The sequence below is a fragment of the Megalops cyprinoides genome, chromosome 10 (genome assembly GCF_013368585.1).
Source record: "Megalops cyprinoides isolate fMegCyp1 chromosome 10, fMegCyp1.pri, whole genome shotgun sequence".
NCBI classification, from domain to species: domain Eukaryota; kingdom Metazoa; phylum Chordata; class Actinopteri; order Elopiformes; family Megalopidae; genus Megalops; species Megalops cyprinoides.
In genome coordinates this window covers 15594814-15611753 of record NC_050592.1, presented here as the reverse complement: position 1 = coordinate 15611753, position 16940 = coordinate 15594814, and the positions used below count along the sequence as shown (strand labels likewise).

At 46.8% G+C, this 16940-nt stretch overlaps 1 protein-coding gene and 2 long non-coding RNA genes across 4 annotated transcripts in view; 1 reads left to right on the top strand and 2 right to left on the bottom strand.

The window, feature by feature from the left end:
- The first annotated feature begins 234 nt into the window (after positions 1-234).
- The window catches only part of LOC118784535 (retinoic acid receptor beta-like), a 79552-nt gene continuing 62846 nt past the window's right edge, over positions 235-16940 (top strand). For both annotated transcript variants that reach the window (XM_036538812.1, XM_036538811.1), the window contains exon 1: positions 235-418. In XM_036538812.1, the coding sequence (XP_036394705.1) occupies positions 238-418 (181 nt within the window). In that variant the 5' untranslated portion in view covers positions 235-237. The remainder of the gene's footprint in view (positions 419-16940) is intronic.
- LOC118784536 lies at positions 6977-7854 on the bottom strand. Its single transcript, XR_005005249.1, has 3 exons — positions 7755-7854; positions 7477-7574; positions 6977-7393 (listed from the first exon to the last, which is right to left on the bottom strand). It is a non-coding gene; the product is annotated as an uncharacterized LOC118784536 (long non-coding RNA).
- LOC118784537 lies at positions 14317-15171 on the bottom strand. Its single transcript, XR_005005250.1, has 3 exons — positions 15095-15171; positions 14817-14914; positions 14317-14733 (listed from the first exon to the last, which is right to left on the bottom strand). It is a non-coding gene; the product is annotated as an uncharacterized LOC118784537 (long non-coding RNA).

The following is a 16940-nucleotide window of genomic DNA, read 5'->3' as shown; positions in this document are numbered from 1 at the left end:
GCAGCTTTTATTATGAGATTTCTCTGAGCTTGTTCACGGATTCTACGGAGAATAGAAACCTGACAAGAAGAAGCAGGGCAAGGAGCCTCGAGGATGCAGATTTCAGAGAGCTGTATCCCATGGCCGGTGTCCCTGTGACCGGAATGGCTGCTCCCCGCCAGCCCGTGGGAGAGGAGCACCTTACTACAGCGGCCATGATCTAGATGTTCCGTGCTGACGGTGGGAAATCTCATGAGGATGAAGACCACTGCCAGGAGCCAGCCCTGCCGCAGTCCCTCGCACGGCCAGATGAGGCGCTTCAAGGGTGGAACTTATCCTTTCCTCTTCCCCTCAGTGATCAGCGGGCTGCCTCCGCCGACGCTCCCGAGGGCCCCGTCACACCCGCCCTCCAGCGAGGGCAGCACCCCCTCGCCTGCCAGTGAGTATCGGCTGTCTGTCCACTTTGTCTCCTCGCTTTATCATCAGTATGGTGTGGTGGCCCTGGCTTGTCCTATTGAAAATGCTGTTGAAGATAATAGGTGTGATATGGTAAATTGTGTAGTGTGCTGTATTTTATATACTATATTTTCAGTCACAGGGTTTTTGTCAGTGTAAAAGTTGCTTTTACACATACACATAGTAAACCTAAGAAATGTTTTTTTTTTCCTGTTGTGGAAGGAATAGCACAGCTCATTTGCTGATTGGGATCAAGACCATGTTGTCACATGATGAGCAGCTTGAATGCACTGTATGACAATGTAAGAGTATTAAATGGACACTGATTTGTGAGGTTGCTTGTTTCGTTAGGTGTGGCTTCGTTTGGAATAACTGTAACAAGTGGTCTATATGAGGCAACTATTTTTGATCTTGACTTTGGCAGAGTAAGGTCGATGTCTTCCTCATGCTGTATTATCACAGGGACAGTGCAGTGGTGTCTTTAAATGTGGCAACGGTAATCACAGTAAAAGGATCTCCACCTATACATAATCATACTTCAACTTAACTACACTGAAGTGTGGTGGTGTGATGCATGAACAGGGTGTAGCTTTAAAGTCTGGTTGCAGTACTCTTGTTATCTGTCTGAGCAAGGTGCTCAGCTTGAGTTAATACCAATCTGTGTAAATGGGTAATTTGTAAAATAGATGCCCAATTGGTAGCATTGTACTAGGGCATATTATAAGCAGATAAATAAGGTTAGGATGTTGAATATACTGACCTCTTGCTGAGATGCTATGACCTCTGTGTCACTCCCTAACATGTGTATATCTTTACTATACAGCTTGAGTTAAAAATTGCAAAGGTCTGCATGCATGTTCACAGTTTTTTTTTCATGTTTTCTATTAATTGGATGTATTAATCTGCTCTAATGCTGTTGGTTTCATTTGAAAGCAAAGTCAATACCAAGCACTCACTGGAAAAATCTAACGTTAATCTACTTGGAAGCCTGAGAAGAAGGCTGAGGATTTTTAAAAGGGCCTGATCAGCCGGCTCGAAGTCGGTCGTGATCCTGCGCCTCGGGCGATGTTAATACCTGTTCACAGCGCTGGGCTCTTTATCCTCCCCGACCCAAACATGAGCGGTGTGAAGAGAACACTGGGGATAAGAGGCACTCCTCCACGGCATCGGGATGAAGGAGCGCTAAACTGATCTGATCTGGTGCTGTGCCAGGCTGTGACGCCGCTGCCAAACAGTGCCAACCAAGCTTATGACATCAAATGGAGTTTAATGTTGGGGGGAACAGAGCATTTTGGAAAGACACAGGGTGTGTGTTAGAAGGGTTTCAGGAGACATTTTTGCCATTTAAACCTAAAGTGAACAAACTGTGCCTGCATAGCCAAGGCTGTGTGTTTGGCTATGATAGAGAGGTATGGTGACCATTTTTGGCATAGCACTGTGCAAGTCATTGAATCTTTGTCTTTTCTTACTCTCTGCCATGTCTAAATACATGCATTATTTTTCAAAAGGACAGAAATGAAACCTGGCGTACCTTTATTTTTCACTTGGAGAGTATTTTAGTAAAATTAGCTAAAATAATAATGCCTTCCACATACCTGTACTAAAATGTAAACCACTTTGCAGAAACATGTTACTTACGATGCACTCTGCACTGTGTAGCAGACTGTTCCAGGACCAGCCAGCTCTGTGTGATTCATCATGGAAGAAAGCTGTGCTGTTTCAATAAATTATTCACAACAAAATAAATACAGCAGCCTGATGCATTAGACGTAAATAGAATTTTTCCTCCACAATATACTGAAAATTAGGACTTCTTCAATAAATGCAAGGCTGCTGAAATGATGACAGGCACATTTACATACCCAGACTGTGGCATCCAGTGAATTCTTTAAGTCCTTGAATTCATGATGAAGCAACAAGCTGAACATTGAGGGATTTAAAAAATAGATTGCATATATAATGTCTCCAGACGCAGACATGCAGGTGACAGACTATTTAGGAAATATAATTGGTCCCTTGTGGTTTTCACCCACTCCATCCAAAAATTCAGTAACATATTAATAACGTCCCTCAGACAGCCTTGTTCTGTCTCTTTCCCCCGTTCAAGTCTCAAACCTGCTCCAAAATAAACACCCGCAGGTTTGCCCTCGGGAAAGAAGTGGTCAAAATCAGCAGGTCTCACGTCCCATGGCTCACGCTCTAAGCTCTGAGGTAAAAATAAACACTCAGTTGGAAATGTCAATAAAATAATAAATAGACTTAAATGAGCAATGACTGCAGGAGTGGCAAATTATCTCCAGACTGGTGAAAATGCAGAACTCTGCATTAGACCTGCTTGTTTGGATGATTTATAAACTTTCTAGAGAAGCAGACAGTATTCAGGTTTTACAACACTACAGCCTGCTACACACAGGGTAATTAACAGCCTTTGAAGGATTCTTATTGCAGATTTTGTGCTGTTTGATTCTTTGGAAAAACATCATCTGCTGATTACTTATTAAAGGATGTAAATTTGAGTCTGGGATAGACATTGCTGTGAGGGACTTTATCAATATAATTGATCATTGAAATTTTAATATAAGTTTCCTCACATGAAACCTACTCCTAATGTTGTCTTTAATGAGACCTTTTGTCAAATAAGCAAGGTGCAAGGTGAGTAGCTCAGCCTCATATTGTATAATGAAAAATAAATAAGTAACTTAGCAGGGAATGGCACCTGTTTTCCTCTAACCTTTGTGCAAAACAAGATGGCTCACTCTTCTCTGCTTACTTCGTTGCAGCCACTGTTCGCTCTGTGACAGTTGTTGCAGTCTGGTTTTAATCTGCATTAAGTATAACATAATTGTTGAAGTTAACTGTGGTGTCATGCAACTTTGCCACTCCAGAACAACATAAATCGCAGCATTTGTGCCTACCAAGTAGATTACGATTTGAATTAATGACAGGAATTAACAGCATAAAAACTCAGCCCCCCTTTCATGTATAGCACAGATAGAATATCATGACCATGGCATATACAGAGGGTCTTGGTCATCTGTCATCCTGGGTCTTTTGGTCATATGCTGATAGTTTTAAAAATGAAAACACAGATAATGTGATCTGTTACTGAAAAAACAGACCATACAATAACCCTATCCCCCAAGATACTCTGCTTGTCCTCCACAGTACTGGATTGTCAACATGTGCAATGAAGTTAATTGAATTTCAGTAGACAATGATTATAAAAAAAAATATCCATTAAAATGTGCAGCCCACTTTCTCTGCTCTGAATCTCTGCTCTCTCTCACCTTTGACTCAATGCATTCTCTTTTCTCTGACTCTGTGCTCTCTCATTTTAAGCTGATTCTGTGTTTTCTTAGCTCTGACTGTATGCTCTCTCTCTCTCTCTCTCTCTCTCTCTCTCTCTGTTCAGTCCATGCTTTATCTCAGCTGTAACTGTATGCCCTCTCTTTCAGGTAGGTCACTCCTCTGACTCTCACTCCGTACGCTCTGACTCAATCCCTATGTTCCATCTCTCTCCTCTGATTCAGTCTTTCTGTTCCACTTCTGTCCACTTTGACTCAGTCTGTCTGTGCCAGCTGTACTCTGACTCTCTGCCTCTCCGCAGGTATTCGGACTGCCCCGTGGGAGGGTGCAGACTTTGACAGGATGACTTATTGATTCTGAGACCATGTCAGACACAGGACTCACAATCAATTTGCACAATGAATTGAAGTCCTTTCTGAATTTCTTTTTAATGGACCCCATCAGTATGCTGAGTACTCAGAAACACCACCGGGGCCTGAGAGAGATGCTGAGATGCTTTGTAGCAGACCTTCAACTGCCCCCAGTCTCCGAAGGGAGGGGGAGTGGTTACAAATTCTACACTGACTTCACCAAAGGCATGTCCTGATCGGCTATGTAAGGACCTAGTGTGCTGTAAATGCAGTGTACATTTCATGTTTGGAATGAAAAATCAATCAACAAATACTGCTACTACTGCTACTACTATTACTACTACTACTAATAATAATAATACATTTTCTTTTAATTGTGTATGCTTTCTTTTAGTGGTATATATCATCCATCTTCATTATTGAGATACATTATAAACTTCACAAGCATATTTATGTAAATGGTATATGTGGCAAACTTCCTGATTGAAAAAGGCACATACTAGGAGCAAAGGCCCACCCCCTGAGGATACTTAGTTTCTCACTGAAAAAAAGTTTTTACTGCCTCCCCCAATAATATTCCTACATTAAGTCAATAATACAGTGTAAGGGTGAAAGTATATGTGTCTATAAAATATCCAGCAAGATGTAGAAATAGGAGTGCACCATACTGCATGTCTTTTGTTCTGTCTACATATTGAAGTCCACATGAATTTCAGGTGATTAGATAAACCAAAGTAGCTGTACTATTTGTCAGAAAATCATTAAACTTTAATTGGATACTGTTTATATACCACAACATTAAAAACAAATCATAACTGGTCGCACGATGGTCACAAGTCAGGATTTGACTCAAATGTGAATGAAGCTTTTTTCTAAAAAAAAAAAAAAAATGCTAAATTATTATTGTTATTATTATTGTTTTGTTGATGTTGTTGTCGTTGTTATTTTTTATTTATTTTTTATTATTTTAACATGTGGCTCCCATTTCACAGAGGTGACATGAAATCGCTTCTCTCTCTTTTCCTGCAACACCATTCCTTCCTTCATTCTCTCTTTCTCTCTCTCTCTCTAACACACAAACACAGTTCCTTGCTTTGTTCTCCACAATGTATGGAATGTTTCTGAAGATATTTGGGTCACATGCAGGGCTCGTACATCCAGAACAATGCATGAATAATGTAAAGGTCTCTCATTATGCCATGTTCTAACCCAATTGATTGAAAATCAATGTGTGACTGAAAACATGCGAATGAAAGGAACCTTTCCTGGGAGCACGGGGAGAACTGGGTCTAAGGAATGTTGAGGGGACCTGTAGTTCATACACCAGCCTCTAGTCCAGTGACTCATTCTTAACCTGTTTAGTTAATGAAAGACACAACATTTGTCCGTGTCGCCATCCCCTATCCCCCTGTGGCTGAGGCACTTAACCTCAGTCTAATTGAAAAAGATAGAGCAGCCACGGCAACAAACATGCTTAGCGAGCGAAGATCGATATTATCTCTGCACTAAGTGAACGATCGTCCACCTTGTCTAACAATGAAATACGGACGGTAAAATCTATTAATTACATGGTACTGTGTGAACAAAGTCTGCCAGGACTTCCACCGGACTGTGTCATCCAATACGATTGCCGTTCACCGGTTCTGTAAGGCTCTAGAACAGCAGTTACCATGGCAACATAACATTTACTTTGCTGCTGGCGTAATTACATTTAGAAGTATACCCCTTGTTGTACTGTAAATGCATTAGTTCTCAGACTTGTGCTTTTTTTAAACAATTTTCAAATAATGGCTTGAACTGTACTACTCAGGTTAAATTGCTATCAATTAAGTGAGCTCCAGTAAAACGAATACAAGGCACACATGGTGAATCACTGTGCTTTTACTCCTTCAGCTTTGTCATCACATACTGTCAAGCCAGACATATTTTTAGAATGTTTCCAGTGAAGGTTAATTGGTATGAATGTGTTTTTATTTGTTCTTTCCTGTTAGCTACATGTACATTTTACTGTGTTAATGGCAGCATGTGATGTTCTGTTAGAGCTCTTGCAAGTGTAGAGGCGCCGGGGCAATGATTAGAGCTTTGTGTCGACTACGCCACCTACTGGAGGTCTGATCTCTATGTAGGAAATAAGCCTGGTGGGAACTAACCACCGGTTACCAAATACAACCAGCTTCCTGTATAATCCACACCAAGGCACACAGGTTCGTGCAAGGATGAAGCAGAGACGGGGTTCTATTAAAATTGTATACACGCTTTATTTTGATTGGTCTGATGGTTACACTTTCATTAGTGGGGCTAAACACCCAGTTAGACACAGAGGAATATCGTACCGATAGCGGATACCGAAGACACAAAATAAACTAGAATCAACAGGAGCGGAGCTTACCAGAGGGAGACCTTGTCTGGAAGGAGGGTCAGAAGGACCACACGTGGCTACACACACACACACACACTGCACTGCACACCCCGGTGACACTACACTGCAAATGATAGTGGAGCAAAGACACAAATACCCACCACCAGGTGTCAAGCCTCCCTACTGGATGTCCCCAGTCCTGCCAGGAAAGAAAAGAAAGACAATAATAAGACAACATCAGAAAAGGGCCCCACCAGTTAGGTCTGAGCCCACAGGGCTAACCAAATAGCAGTTATGGCCACAGGTAATAACACCAGTACAAATCACAACACAACACTTCCCCAACGGGCACAACAAGGTGCCTTAACCAATCCTGGAATGTGTGAAAAGTCAAGGTGAAACACACGGGCCCAGGAGGGCAGACTAGTCACAGGTGGGGCCTAGCATCAGACGCAAGACACCCAAACCGAAAATAGACAACAACAACAACAACCACGACAGCTAACAAAGAAGGTTATGTTTACAATACAATATCACAGTAGATCATTCCTCATGCTACCCACCAGGAAACCCCATACCCGATATCCATACGCACACACACACGCACGAGCATGCACCCCACGCCAACACGGAGCACGTCTACACACACCCAGCGCCCTCAACGCTAACTCACACAATCACCTGCACGCACACACGCACCAACACACACGATCACACGTTACCACTCAGATGCTCCGGCCACCCTCGTACGGTGCCGCCGCGATAGAGCATTCGCTAAATAAGAGTCATAAAACTAAAAGGGTTATTGATGACAAAACAGCAGCCGGTGACCAAAATGCAGCCTTGATCTTGTGTACTTCCGGTAAGCGACCCACCACGGCCGAAGACGAAGAGAGGTGAACTCCCGTTGCTAAGTGCTGACACCGCAACACAGCAAAGCAGCCTAAGTAAAGCAGATAGCAGTAGTTTAGACAAGCAGGTTAAGAATCGCTGACGATAATTCTAAAACACTGAATGGCTACGTACCGGTAACTTAAACAAGGACGCGCACCCACCGATTGAGTGGTACCCCAAATACGGCACACTGCGACGCACGATAAGGGCAATATTTCAAGTGTTTGGCCCTAAAACAAAGGCAGAAGTTAGCAACCCGAATCTGGCATGCATAAAATCACAGCGTCAAGCAAGTGTTGACCAACATACCTTCACGGTTGAGACGTGGGCACTCAACTACTGCTCAACAACGATAACGACTGGAGCATAAGACGCAAAATGCCAAATCGAACAGAATTCAAATCGCCTACCTGGCTGCAGCAGTGCCGGGCTTTTAAAGGGATCCCACGGCAAACAATTAGCATGACAAGTGTCGCATACCGTGACGTCAGTTGATGCGACGCCGCACTGCCGCTGTTGCTTCTGCTTAAAGGTACAGGCGCTCCGTTACAATCTACCCCCCGCTTCTTTTATCGTCGGCCCGACGATACAGCTCACGCTTCCCAAAGTTGAACAAAGTGTGGACCCACCGAACATGGATTCGTCAGAGGTCACTGGTCCGCACTCCGCATGGTAAGCGATGGGGGTTGGAATGCTGACCTGCTGTGACCCGGGTGGTGCGGCGCTGAGGGTGCTCCCTATCGCCAGAGCAGAGCGCTACTGGCTGAACGCCTATGGATTCGACAGCCAATTCGCTGGGGGGAGGATCCCGGTTACTCATATCCGGGCCCGCAGAGCCCCGCAGCGGTTCATCTTGGGATGTTTCAGCCATGGCTGGAGTAGGATGATCAGTACTAAATACTTGCTCCCCAAGGAGAACATCTTCCTCGCTAGACAACTCCCCTGGATCGCCCGGGGGCGGTTCCTCCAGTGGAGTTAGCCCCGGGGACTTGTTATAGGCCTGCGGCCCCAACACCCTTTTCAACATGCTACGATGCACATGTTTCGGCCTACTCGCATCATTAGTAGGGACAATCGTGTACACGGCCCCACCTTCCAACGGGGCCCGCAGAACTGTGTGCACCACCGGATTCCACTGGTCCTGAATTTTATTACGACCCCGCACCCCGAGGTCACGCACATACACCAACTGCCCTACTTTTAAGGCCGAACCCCGCACCCGTGAGTCATGTTTGTCTTTGCGATATTCTGCTGCAGCTGCAAGACGCTCCCTGGCCCCATCAAAGGCTACCTGGAGCCGGGTCTGGTGCTCCTGGACCCAATCGCACACCCGGCCCCCAACCGGCTCACGGACTCGCCCAAGGAGGAAGTCCACTGGCAGCTGGGGCTCCTGCCCAAACATCAGGAGATGAGGAGATTCTCCTGTGGACTGGTGAGGGGTGGTGTTATAACAGAAAACCACATGCGGCAAACAAGTTGCCCAGTCCCTCTTACGGGAGGCAGGCAAGGTGCGCAGTAAATTGTGCAGCGTGCGGTTAAACCGCTCGCACTGGCCATTCCCCGCCGGATGGTACGGTGTTGTTCGAGATTTCTGGACACCGTACATAACACAAAGCTGTTGGATCAGGACACTCTCAAAGCAGCGCCCCTGGTCGGAATGAAGCCGGCTAGGGATCCCGAAGCGGTAAAACCATTCCGTTATTAGGACGTGGGCCACAGTTGGGGCCCGCTGGTCACGTGTGGGGACTGCAATGGAGTACTTACTAAAAACATCGGTAATTACCAGTACATTTTCTAACCCCCTCGTAGTTGGCTCCAGAGTAGTAAAATCCACTGCCACCATTTCATTGGGTCGCGATGCCACCAGGTGACCCATGAACGTGGAGGCAGGGGGCCCAATTTCCTTAGCCACCTGACACCTAGGGCATTCCTCACACCATTTGCGCACCTCAGAAAACATTCGTGGCCAGTAGCATCGTTGCCGCACCAATTCGAGGGTTCGATTAACCCCTTGGTGACCATGCTGCTGATGGAGTTGTTGCAAGACTTCTGACCGTAAAGAGGCTGGCAAAATCATCTGACGACATTCTTCACTCCCGTTGGGGTGAAGAACGCGTCGGTAAAGCACTCCCTCACTCTCAATTAACCGGTCCCACTGACGCAACAAAACGAGCACCAGGGACGGAAGTTTTTCCCTTTCCTCGCGAGTTGGTCGCCTCTGGTCCTTCCAAAAGACCAGAGCTGCCCGAATCACGGGATCGTTTTCTTGTAAGGCGCGCAAGTCAGGGGGGGCATGAGCCGGCAACACCGAGACTACCAGTTGAGTCGCCCTAATGCCGTCCCCGGGGGCTGTGACCTGCTGCAGCAGTCCAGGGACTGCCGTCCCTGGAGCCAGGTCCTGCACCCCCTCTGTGTCGGGTTGATACTGCCGCGACAGGGCATCAGCATTGAGGTTTGACTTCCCTGATCGATACTGTAATTCAAAGTCAAAAGACGCCAACTGGGCTGCCCATCGGTGCTCTACGGCCCCTAGCTTTGCAGATGAGAGGTGGCTCAAAGGGTTGTTGTCAGTGTACACCACACACTTCTGTCCCAGCAAATACTCCCTGAATTTCTCCGTGATGGCCCATTTAAGTGCCAGAAATTCCAATTTCATAGAGCTGTAGTTGCTCATATTTCGTTCCGTTGGTCTAAGAGCCCTACTGGCATATGCTATAGGCCGTACCCTCCCGTTCTCCTCCTGTGAAAGCACTGCCCCAAGACCACTATGGCTCGCATCTACTTCCAGGATGAACGGCCGGCTAAAATCGGCATAAGCAAGTACCGGTGCCGAGACCAGCTTACGCTTAAGGTCCGCAAAACTCACCTCACACTCCTCAGTCCAAGCCTCCTGTGTATTCTGCTCTGACGCCCGTCTGGACCTGCTTCTGCTCAACTCAGCCACCAGCCGATGAAGAGGAGCTGCTGTTTTTGCAAAGCCTTCCACAAAGCGCCGATAATAGCTGGCAAAGCCAAGGAACGAGCGGAGCTCGGACACGTTAGTGGGCCGGCGCCAATTGGAGACGGCTTCCACTTTACCAGGGTCTGTGGCAACCCCGTGCTGAGAAATAATATGGCCCAGATAGCGCACCTCTGATTGAAAAAACGCACACTTGCTCAACTTAGCCTTAAGGCCCTCTGTCTGCAGGCGTGTCAGGACCATCTCCAGCCGCTGAAGATGTTGCGCTACAGTGGACGAAAAGATGACAATATCGTCAAGGTAAAGCAAAACGGAATGACATTGCTGGTCGCCAAACATGCGTTGCATGAGTCTCTGGAAGGTGCTTGGCGCATTGCAAAGGCCAAAAGGCATCCTGTTCCACTCGAACAAGCCGAACGGTGTACAGAATGCCGTTTTGGCCCGATCACCCTCAGAGACAGGGACTTGATTGTACCCGCTGGCCAAATCCATGGTGGAAAACCAGCGGGCACCTGCCAACATATCTAAAGTCTCCTCAATCCGAGGAAGGGGAAAGGCATCCTTCCGGGTCTTAGCATTCAACAGCCGATAATCCACGCAGAGCCTTAAACTCCCATCCTTTTTCTTAACCAGAACCAAGGGTGAGGCAAAAGGGCTGCAGCTCTCTCTAATGACATTGGTCTGGAGAAGCTGGTTTATGTGTGATTTAACTGCCTCATAATCAGAGGGTGCAATGCGCCTATAGCGCTGTTTAACCGGGACTTGATCCAACAATGGGATGTCATGAGAAATCAGGGTCGTACAACCCAAATCCCCTTCGTGTGCAGAGAAGACCGAAGAATATTTCAATAACAGTGCCCGGACCTGTAACTGCTCAGAGTCAGACAGCGGTGACAGGTCGATAGCCCTAATTTGCTCCTCAATCGTTACTGGTGTGGGCAATTGGCCGCCAGAGGTGGCAGTAATAGAACGAACCTCTACAATGCCCCGAGGCAAACTGACAATAGAAACGGTGCTCATTTGTCCCAACCTAGTACGGGGATAGAGCATGATATCTGTGGAACCCACGTTGACCACTGGAATATGCACCAAGCCTTGGGTCACTTGTACGAGAGCCGGTGAAACCAACAATCCCCCAGGTAATCCTGAGTCGGTTGGCTCAAACAAAGTGCCGGGTCCTGAAAACTGTTCTGAGCAGGTGGCTGCAACCATCTTTATAGTCCCCCCAGGTACTCGCCATGGCCTTCGACCACTAACATTTACTGGACCACCAGCCTTGGGCGGGGGCTGAATCACAGCCTGATGGCAGTGTTGCAGGGCTTTTACCACCGGATAGGGTGCTGCAGACACAGAAGGCAGATCAAACAATGTGGGACCATGTTGCCCGAACAATTCCTGGTAGCATTTACTTATCACGTTCATACCGAGTACCCCAGGAACCTGGGGCGACATGTCACCTGGTGGATCCCGAACGACCAGAACGCCACAGTTGTGCATAACCTTACCACAAAGTTCTACATCCAGTTCCAAATAGCCTAAGTATGGAATCGCTAGGCCGTTAGCAGCACGAAGTTGCAGCCAATGGCAAGATTGTAAGCGCTCCTGGCCCAAAGGTTCAAAATGTTCACAGAAGAAGCTTTCCGTCATGGTAGACACCATGGACCCCGTGTCAATAAGGCAGGGGACCCGGATCCCACCCATCAAAACAAGCAAATGGGGGCAACTAGACAGTAAGCCCCTTGCGGCGCTGGGAGAACCAAAAGCGGTACCTGAGCCTAGGAAAACCCCACCCGGACTGTGGCTCTTCAATCCGGCGGGTATTAGTTTTCCGAGGGCCAGGACGAGCGAGAGGGCCTGCTCTCACAGGGCCCTGGGTCGTTATTGGAAGGGGCGGGTGGTGGCCCCACCATTCTCTCTCCATCACACTCCCTCGCATAGTGACCTGGCTGCTGGCAGCGTCTGCAAATAAGGGGTCCACCCCGGGGGAACCTACCACGCCTGGGGGGCTCCTGCAGTGCGGCCATACTACGAGTAAGATTATTTATCTGAATCTGCTGTTGTTTCAACATTTCTTTTAATTCCTCCATGTCAGACTTTGGCTCAGGCCTGCCAAAAGGGCCACTAGTCGCAGAACAGGAGGTACCAGAGACCCCAAATACTCTATCACCACCAGACGGGAGGGAGAAACTACGTGGCCGCGGTGGTTCAGCAGAGCCCTCGCGTTCCCAGCGAATGGCCTCTTTGCGAACCTCTATCAGAGTGGCCAACGGCTTGTTGCGAATAAATCGTTTCAGTTCACGACGTAGGGCGCCCTCGCTAACATGTTCCGTGAACTGGTCTCGAAGCAGGACGTCCGCATTAATAATGCCTTGGGGTGCACATCCCTTAACCTTATCCATTAAGGTCATTAAAGCAATAGAAAACTCGAGCAACGACTCCCCCTCTTGCTGCTTTCTAGAAAAAAAGGCCTCTTGCAGGGCTACGTACGATTGTGGGCAACCATATAACTCCTGTAATATCTCAAAAATTTTCTCTGGGCTCTCCCTTTCCTCCCTCGACCTATAACGAATCTCTTCCCGGGCTTCGCCCTCCAGGTGGTCAAAGAGAAAATATGCCTTGTCAATGGTAGACAGATGCCGGGCCCGCATACAGGCGGCTGCTTCCTCCCTCCACTCCTCTATACCTATACCTATGCTACCCCTAAAAATTGGGCACTTCTTCTCCCTTGGGATAAAAACCAACCGTTCAGTAGTCGATATGACTGGTACACTAGGGTCAGCAGAGGCCGCGCCAGAGGCATCCCCTAGATCAGCATTTTTAAGACGCTCATTCTCCGCTCTTAATTGGGCCACTAGGTCCCTAAGCTCTTGCATTTCCTCCGCCATTTCACACCAAGACACACTGTGCCAAAATTTATAGTTACCCCAACTCACAGGAGATGACTGAGAAGCAACTCCAAAAAGGACTGTAGTTTCCTAAATCCGTTCCGACCACGGGCTGCTGTTTTGTCTCTACAAAGGAAAACAAGAATCACACCACCTACTCAGTCGTTCTCAGACGCCCATACACACATACAACAACCATACAGAAGAATTACAGCGGTGGGATGGAATACACAAATTCACAAAATAGAACACCCGTCTCTGTTCTTTTATGCGAATCCTGCCGACTGCGCCAAAATGTAGAGGCGCCGGGGCAATGATTAGAGCTTTGTGTCGACTACGCCACCTACTGGAGGTCTGATCTCTATGTAGGAAATAAGCCTGGTGGGAACTAACCACCGGTTACCAAATACAACCAGCTTCCTGTATAATCCACACCAAGGCACACAGGTTCGTGCAAGGATGAAGCAGAGACGGGGTTCTATTAAAATTGTATACACGCTTTATTTTGATTGGTCTGATGGTTACACTTTCATTAGTGGGGCTAAACACCCAGTTAGACACAGAGGAATATCGTACCGATAGCGGATACCGAAGACACAAAATAAACTAGAATCAACAGGAGCGGAGCTTACCAGAGGGAGACCTTGTCTGGAAGGAGGGTCAGAAGGACCACACGTGGCTACACACACACACACACACTGCACTGCACACCCCGGTGACACTACACTGCAAATGATAGTGGAGCAAAGACACAAATACCCACCACCAGGTGTCAAGCCTCCCTACTGGATGTCCCCAGTCCTGCCAGGAAAGAAAAGAAAGACAATAATAAGACAACATCAGAAAAGGGCCCCACCAGTTAGGTCTGAGCCCACAGGGCTAACCAAATAGCAGTTATGGCCACAGGTAATAACACCAGTACAAATCACAACACAACACTTCCCCAACGGGCACAACAAGGTGCCTTAACCAATCCTGGAATGTGTGAAAAGTCAAGGTGAAACACACGGGCCCAGGAGGGCAGACTAGTCACAGGTGGGGCCTAGCATCAGACGCAAGACACCCAAACCGAAAATAGACAACAACAACAACAACCACGACAGCTAACAAAGAAGGTTATGTTTACAATACAATATCACAGTAGATCATTCCTCATGCTACCCACCAGGAAACCCCATACCCGATATCCATACGCACACACACACGCACGAGCATGCACCCCACGCCAACACGGAGCACGTCTACACACACCCAGCGCCCTCAACGCTAACTCACACAATCACCTGCACGCACACACGCACCAACACACACGATCACACGTTACCACTCAGATGCTCCGGCCACCCTCGTACGGTGCCGCCGCGATAGAGCATTCGCTAAATAAGAGTCATAAAACTAAAAGGGTTATTGATGACAAAACAGCAGCCGGTGACCAAAATGCAGCCTTGATCTTGTGTACTTCCGGTAAGCGACCCACCACGGCCGAAGACGAAGAGAGGTGAACTCCCGTTGCTAAGTGCTGACACCGCAACACAGCAAAGCAGCCTAAGTAAAGCAGATAGCAGTAGTTTAGACAAGCAGGTTAAGAATCGCTGACGATAATTCTAAAACACTGAATGGCTACGTACCGGTAACTTAAACAAGGACGCGCACCCACCGATTGAGTGGTACCCCAAATACGGCACACTGCGACGCACGATAAGGGCAATATTTCAAGTGTTTGGCCCTAAAACAAAGGCAGAAGTTAGCAACCCGAATCTGGCATGCATAAAATCACAGCGTCAAGCAAGTGTTGACCAACATACCTTCACGGTTGAGACGTGGGCACTCAACTACTGCTCAACAACGATAACGACTGGAGCATAAGACGCAAAATGCCAAATCGAACAGAATTCAAATCGCCTACCTGGCTGCAGCAGTGCCGGGCTTTTAAAGGGATCCCACGGCAAACAATTAGCATGACAAGTGTCGCATACCGTGACGTCAGTTGATGCGACGCCGCACTGCCGCTGTTGCTTCTGCTTAAAGGTACAGGCGCTCCGTTACACAAGGAAGAGTGCCCATTTGCAGTACTGCTCCAAAACCTCTTGTGTAAATCTCATAATGGAACCTCTTGTGTAAAGCCATGGGTCTGTTTCTCCTCCATTAGCAGTTGCTAACTTGCTAAGTTGCTTCATCTTCATAAATGCACAGGAATAAATACTTGTGATAAATATATATTTTAGGAAGATGACTGTCGTTCTTTAAAATTAATACTAATATTCATGAGATAAATTTTGATATTTTACTGTAGCTACAGAAATCAGTGTCACAAACTTTGTCCCCCCCACTCAACCCCCCCCCCCCCTCCCAAAAAAAAAGAAGAAAGTAAAAGTATCTGTAGGCCTTGCAAAGCTGGGGTGGCTGAAGCTGGGCTGCCTCTCAGTAATGTCTCCATGGCAACCATATATAAATCAAGAAAATGGTCCCTTTTGTGAGTTAGTTAATAGGCATGACATGCTTCTTTAGAAAAACCCAACTATTCTTTGAATGGACTTTGATGGAAAGCCAGGCTTTTTCTACAGCCACATTCTCATTCTCATCCTGTAGCAGCTTGTGTGGCTGTCCTGCCTCTAATTTATTACCTCCTTAAAGCTCAGACAATGAAAAAGCAGTTCTCAGGACAGTGTTTACATTGAAAGGCACACAGTACAAAGCAGCAAAGGACCATCTCTCTTTGTTTCCCTGAGCAGAAAATACATTTCACCTAAAGGGTCCTGCTTTTTTCCACCCCTGATTCTTTTTTGCTGGATGGGAGGTGCTTGCATCACCTCTGCATGAAACTAAATGCTGAGGATCTCCCTGCTGCGGGTTCACTGTGAAAGGGGGAAGGGTGGAGCTAATGAAAAGTCAAACACAGGACAGCAATTACTTGGCAGTTTAAACTGAATAATGGTCTACTAGATTAGCAAATTGCTAATGTAATTTTGCTGCTGATTTATGTTGTTTTTTAACAATGTAAAAGTTGTCTTGCCCTAGGTTATAGGGTAAAAATATAAATTTGTATTGACATTTTAGAGATACTACAGCACACATTCAGTAATGGCAAAATAAAATGAAAAAAACAACAGACAGGAATGAATCCAACAGCAGTGAGAAATCTGATTTCTTTTGCCCCCTATATCATCTCTGATTTTCCTCATGACTCCGTTCATGACCCGATTCATCCAGAATTAACCCTGCAGCTATCCAAATCGACCTCGGTCACCTTCTCAGACTAAAGGAAGGCGTTTATTTAAAGAAGGGTTTCAGAGTCTGATTTGCTACATTTGATCTCAGACCTGAAGTAAAAGAAAACGGGGGAAAAAATGCTTACTTTCTAAGCTTTTGACAAAAGGCCTCTCCAAAGCACTTTTCAGTGTATCGAAATCTAATCTGTGGGTCTCTGAGCTCTGTGCTACGGCTGCACTCTGAGATAAGCAAGGAAGATGTTCTCTCTCTTACAGGGGGGACGTTAATTCTCTCGAAAACCAGCGTGACGGTCTGACTCCGTAACACACTCAAACACACACCCCGAGGCCTGTGTGGCCCTAACACTCAGGGAAAGACTCGGTTTGTTTTTCATCTGTGCACTTTAACATCCTTGTCATATTCCAGTGTGAGCACTCACTCATGATCATTTTTTAAAAAGTGTGAAAATCGCCCTTATCTACGGACTGTGCATTGCTCTGCATTGCTGCTGTACTGATTGGTCACAGTGCTGAAGACAGCAA